General features: G+C 64.1%; 2 protein-coding genes across 2 annotated transcripts in view; both read right to left on the bottom strand.

The window, feature by feature from the left end:
• TAF10 (TATA-box binding protein associated factor 10) overlaps positions 1 to 303 on the bottom strand; it is a 1344-nt gene extending 1041 nt beyond the window's left edge. Inside the window, 1 exon segment of the mRNA XM_025193714.1 lies at positions 264 to 303. Coding sequence (XP_025049499.1) covers positions 264 to 303 — 40 coding nt within the window.
• Positions 304 to 462: 159 nt separating this feature from the next.
• On the bottom strand, positions 463 to 5750 carry TPP1 (tripeptidyl peptidase 1; the record flags this gene model as incomplete). Its single annotated transcript, XM_006037272.2, has 9 exons — positions 463 to 1436; positions 1655 to 1792; positions 1929 to 2087; positions 2255 to 2375; positions 2630 to 2702; positions 3056 to 3244; positions 3700 to 3898; positions 4746 to 4939; positions 5603 to 5750. Coding segments are annotated over 9 exons (1362 nt in total), but the record flags the coding sequence as incomplete, so codon positions are not given.
• Between the last annotated feature and the right edge of the window lie 6 nt (positions 5751 to 5756).

Raw genomic sequence — 5756 nt, 5'->3', positions numbered from 1 at the left:
AGAGCGGCGCGCGCCGCACCACCGAGACAGACGCCTGCGCCTAGAGCGGTGCCGTGGGCCGGCGAGGCGGCCCCTGGCGGTCGGGCGAACGCAACACGGGGAGCCGGGTCACAGCTGGAGCTGGAGCGGGGGATGCCCCAGGGGCACAGCTGGAGCTGGCGGGAGGGATGCCCTATGGGGCACAGCTGGAGCTCCCCAAAGAGCTAACAGAACCAGTCAATGCTCGGAGCAGACGGTGGGGCACCGCCAGCCCCCAGCAGCACTCTGCACCCAGGGCCTGGGGCCGCTGAGCTGGTGTGCCATGGTGGGGCTATGGCCCCAGCAGGCAGGGATCCCCCACCACCTCCTCCACCCAGCACTCCAGGCCTGGTGACCGCCCAGGCCAGACCCTGCTGCTCCCCACCAGGTCCCCCAGCCATGCCCACCCCTGCCCCAGCCCCTTCAAGGCACACAGACACAGACATGAGGGCCAAATGCTTTTATTTCCTCCACCCCGCGTCTGCCCTGGGAGAGAGCACACAGGCTGGGAGGTCGCGCAGGGGCTGCACCGCCCCTGCCAGGGCACTGCTGCAGCACAGGGGGGGCTGCAAGCCCTGCCCAGTACCAGCAGGTTTGCAGCGAGCATGGCTGGGCAGCTGCTGCCGCAGCCCAGGCTGCTCCTTCCCCAGCTCAGCTGCAACATCCCTCTGTGCTCAGAGGCTGCAGGGCAGGGCCAGCGGCTGTTTCAGGGACTCACCGCAGGGCTGGAACAGGAAGACTGCGGCCAGAGCGTGCAGTGCTGCCCCTGCCACTTCCCTAGCTGGCTCTGTTGTCTCACCCAGCCGCAGGGGCACAGCAGTAGATACAGGGAATGTAATTAAAATGACTTAATTACCTGTTAACAAGCTAATTTATAAAACTATGATCTGATTATCAAACGCATGATTGAGTCGGATTTGTTTTTAAGGGTGGCTGCTACATTCTGAGATTCTGGAGGGTGCTCGGGTCTGCAGGGTCGAGACCCCTGCTCCAGCCAAGCAAGCGGTTGGAAGGGAGGATGGGCCCCAGGCCAGGCCACCCGAGGCCCCTCCAGCCGTTCCAGGCCCAGGGGAAGTCCACGAGGAAAGCATGTTTGTGTCACTGGCGCCACACACAGGGACAGAACTCAGGCCCCTTCCTGCCAGCAAAAGCTCCAGCACCAGAGCATGGGGAGAGGGGGGAGCCACACATGTGCCCATGGGGAAGGGGATCCATGGGCTGGGTCTGCTCTGCCGGCTGCACAGTCGCGCCTGTTCTCAGCCCCACTCAGGCAGGCGTCATGCAGCCAGCAGTGCCTTCAGGAGCTGTGGGTAGTTGGGAGTGCCCCACCCTGTGACGGGGTCCCAGGAGGGGACAGCACAGAAGCCCTGCCCTTCCACGACGGCATCCAGACACGACAGGTGGCAGCCTTGGGTGACCTGGGGGGGACAGAAAGTCTAGTCAGTGCAGGCCCCGGCCTGGCAGTCGCTCCTACGCGCCCCTGGAGAAGTTGTGCTGTGCTGGAGGTTGGAAGCAGGACGCCTGCCTAGATCCCACAGGACAAGCAGTGGCTGGAGAGGGCAGGCCCCTGCCTGCCCTCGCCTATCATCCCTAAGCAGTGCTCATCACCACCCTGACCACTGCTGCCCTCACTCACATCAAAGAGCGCAGCGCTAGGCCCCTTCTCCTGGAGTTTGTACAGTATGGGATTCAGGAAGCCCAGGGTGGGCAGCCCTCGCTGCAGGCGCCGGTCGTTGATCAGTGCCACGATGCCCGCGACCACTGGAGTGGATGCCTGCAGGGAGAAGAGGGGGCAGCTCAGAGTGTGCGGGAGTTGGGGGGAGGTATTGAAGGGGGCAGCCTGGACTGCAGGGCAGTCATGGACAGAGACAGGCAGCCATGGTGGAGCGATTGCCCAGCGTGCTCCTTACTGAGGTGCCGGACACCCACGGCAGGGGGATACGGTTCGACACCACCCAGTAGTTGTCAGACAGGGCAGCGAGGTCAGGATAGGCGCGGCCACTGCTGTTGTAGTAGGAGCTGGGCGGCAGCTTGGTGGCCGACTGCAAGAATTTCTTCACCGCTGCGGCCTGCGGGGACGGGGTGGGGGGTCAGTCATGCCCTGTTCCTGCAGCCCACACCCAACCCCTGCTCCCAGCATCACCCAGTGCCCATTGCCCCTGCTGCACCAGCACTGCCTCCCCAAGCCTGTCCCAGCCCACCCCTGTACTGGAGGGGATGGCGGGGAGGGGGGCACCTGGTAGTCTGGCCTAGGAAAGACGTTACTGAAGCCACCACCACTGATGTAGTCAGTCACCTCCACGGACACCAGGAAGGGGTTCTTAAAGGCCGTGCCACCCACCGTGGTCACGTAGGGGCTGTAGGGACACAGCAGTTCATAGCCCCTTTGTGCTGCGCCGGGGTCTCGGTGCCCCTCTCAGCTTACACTGGCTCCTGGTTGCCCACCTCCCGCGTGGCCAGGCCTCCCACCACCCACAGGAAAAGTCACCTGCAAACGCAGCCCTGGCCTGCAGCTGGCATTCACTGGAGCCGCTTTGCCCAGGGCTCCCCTGGGCACAAGGCCGACGATGGCACTGCCCTGGGGAGGCTGCACAGGGCTCCCATGGGTTACCTGGAAGCTGGGAAGCTGGGCCGGAAGGCGTGGGCCCCCCCAGGGGATTTCCTGCAGCCGGCACCTTCATCCCCTGTAAGGCAGAGACTCTGGGTCACTCAGGACGTCTCTTCTCACGTGGCCCCGTGAGGGCCACAGACTGGCACTGACTTGGGAGGCGCTAGGGCAGGCTGGGACACCTGGGCTGAAGAGCCCTGTGGGCCTCCAGCTGCTTGGCAGGAAAGATCCCCCTGTCTGTGGGAGACATAAGGCAGGCCGGGCCGGGCAGCCTAGAGCAAAGGGCCCTCGTACCTGCAAACTCCTGTGTCTATCTGATCCTGCAAATGCCCGAACAGGGTCTGCTCTGCTATGCGCCAGCCCAGCAAGCCCCATTGGGGCTGGGGCCTGACAGGCACCAGGGTCACCATGTGGTGAGGCAGCACATACCGGAGGCGAAGAGCACAGTGAGGCCCCGGACCGCTGCCTTCTGGAACTCAATGTTGACACGCTGCAGGTAGGCACCAGACAGGCTGTCCTCATCGTCCCCGTAGCTCACCGAGTGCACCCAGGGCAGCGCCGACATGTTGCTGAGCAGCAGCAGCCAGGCTAGGAAGGGCTCCTGGGTCTCATGCCTCCCTGCCGGGCAGCCAAAGGGTCAGACCCTGCGCGGCCATTGCCAAGGGGACCGTGAGGTGGAGGTAGCGCAAGAACAGGTCCCCTGACCACTCTGCCCAGCCCAGGGCCCACCCTGAGGACAATGAGCTGAACCAGTCGCAGGCCAAGGCTGGGGCTAAAAGAGTCAAAGCGTCAGCAGGGGTGACCCGAGCATGAGCAGGGGGTGATGGAGCCAAGCACGGGCCCTGGTGACTCCATGACTGACACTGTGTCACGATCATGAGACACCCGGAAGCTGCAGAGGGGATGGAGGCTCCAAACTGCACCTGCTGTCCTGATTCAGGCAAGCCCAGCTGCATCTGTGCCCCACAGCCCAGGCATCCAACCCAGCCATGTTGCTAGGGAGTGCTCCCCCTCGCAGCTCCCCGACCTTCCCCCAACACCCAGGGCAGGGCAGCCCTGGAGAGGGAGAGTACCTGGGTTGCTGAAGACCCAGGTGGAGATGTTGGCGCCGGCACTCATGATGTACTCCACGTCCAGGCTGGCCTCCAGCCCCGCCTTGCCCCGGCCCTGCTGCCCGACCACATGGTCCACAGAGGAGCGGTGCCCGAAGCTGCCCCCGAAGAGCAGCATGAACTCGGCCAGGTCGGCCTGGTGGAAGTACTGCTCCAGGAACTGGGGGACAAGGCAGGGGTGAGACAGGCCCTTCTGGTCCCAGGGGCAGGGCCTCCCCCACCCCAAGCAGGTGTGTCCCAACCCCCAGGTGCCACAAGCAGCTGACCCTCCCCTGGGCTGTGCCAATGCTCCTGCCAGGACCAGCCCCGCAGGGTCCTTGTTCTTGTTCCCCTGTTCAGGCTCAGGCTGATGCTGCACTGGGGGCAGGAAGGGATTCTCCCCCCCATCATAGGTTGGACCAGCTAAGGGGGTTTCACCTTCCTCTTCAGTGAGGCCACAGTCAGCAAGAGGATGCAGACACCCGCATCCCCTGGTGCAGGGCTGGGGCTCTCAGGGGTGGCGACATGGTGTTAGGAACAGGTCAGGCAGGGACATGTCTGGGAGGACGGGACTTGGATGAGGCAGATCCCGCCTAGAGCAGGGGCTGGAGAAGCTGTGCCCCTCATGGGTCTCACAAGCCCAGCTGCTTGACAATGCTACAATTCTTGACACCTCCATGCTGTTGGTGCTAAGTGTGGTCACCCAGACATAAGCCCGGTGGTTCTCCGGGATGTCACCACGTTACCCTGGCACAGGGCTGATGATTGTCAAGGGGTGATGTCACTATTACCCAAGTCCAGGCCCAGCAGTTGTCAAGAGAGATGTTACTATGGTGACCTGAGCGCAGGTCCAGCGGTTAGCGCTACTGGGGGGTTCTTACGGTGACTCAGGCACAGCCCCAGAGATTGTTGGAGCAGCTCTCACCACAGTGACTGATCGGGTTGCTCACCTGTCATTTCTTGTGAGCATTGCTTGGGTGAACTGCCCAGCTGCTTTTAGGGGAGGGGGGGGGGTCCCCTGCAGTTACCTGGGCACAGGCCTGGCTGTTGTTGGGCAGGGCCCCGATGTCCTCCTTCGTCAGGTTGTATCGCTTGCGGAGGACAGAGGGCGTCACGCCCAGGTGGAAGCCCCCCTGCTGGGACTGAGCTCCAGGTGTCGGCTCTGTGGCCCAGGCCCTGCTCACCACCTTCCGCTTCGCAGGGAACCGGTGCAGGCCTCCCACTGCACCAGGAACAGGCCGTCAGGGGCAGGGCACCCGCTGCCAATGGGGCTTAACCCCCTCCCCACCCACAACCCATGTGCAGAGGGAGCAGCCAGGGTTGCCGCACACCGTGGCCTCTGTGGCTGGGCAGGGAGGGGCCAGTGCTTGGAGGGGAGACCATCCTGGGAGACCCCAGCGCCAAGGGGAACAGGATGGGGCTCTCTCTCTCCCCTTGCAGCCAACTCCCCTGGCACTGCTGTGCCACAGGGCCCAGTGCAGGGTGACCTGCAGGGCACTTTAGTGCCAGCTGCAGCCCAGGGCTCTGAAGCTTTGCACCTGCCACCCCTGCAGGCTCACCGCAGGCTGGGGCTGATGCTGCCCCATGCGCCTCTGGGAGCCCAGGATCTCCTTCTGCTCCCTGTGCAACTGGGCTCCCTGCTCTGTCTGCCCCAGAGCTGGCTGCGTGCCCGGCTCTTGCATCCTTTGCCTCCCCAGCACACGCTCAGGAACAGTAGGTGCCAGGTGACAAGGCATGGCCCCTTTTCCTGTGGAGGGGCAGAGACCCTGGGGCAGGAGCAGGCTGAGGAGAGGCTGGGAGCTGCGGGAGACACCCGTCCAGGCTGCTCTGTGGGGCAAGTTGGGTTCGGCAGTGGGAGGCTGAGCCTGCATGTGACAGCTCCTACCGAAGTCGAGGTGCTCTGCCAGCTTCGCGGGGACGGCGTAGGGCGTGGGGGAGCGCACGACGCTGCGTGGGCCACTCACGTACCGGTGGAACTTGGCGCCAGGCAGGAGGCGCTCGGCTGTGCTGTGACAGGGACCAGCATCACCACGGGCGCT

The sequence above is a fragment of the Alligator sinensis genome, unplaced genomic scaffold (genome assembly GCF_000455745.1).
Source record: "Alligator sinensis unplaced genomic scaffold, ASM45574v1 scaffold948_1, whole genome shotgun sequence".
NCBI lineage: Eukaryota > Metazoa > Chordata > Crocodylia > Alligatoridae > Alligator > Alligator sinensis.
Note: the sequence above shows the minus strand (reverse complement) of the source record. Positions and strands in the feature narration are given on the sequence as shown.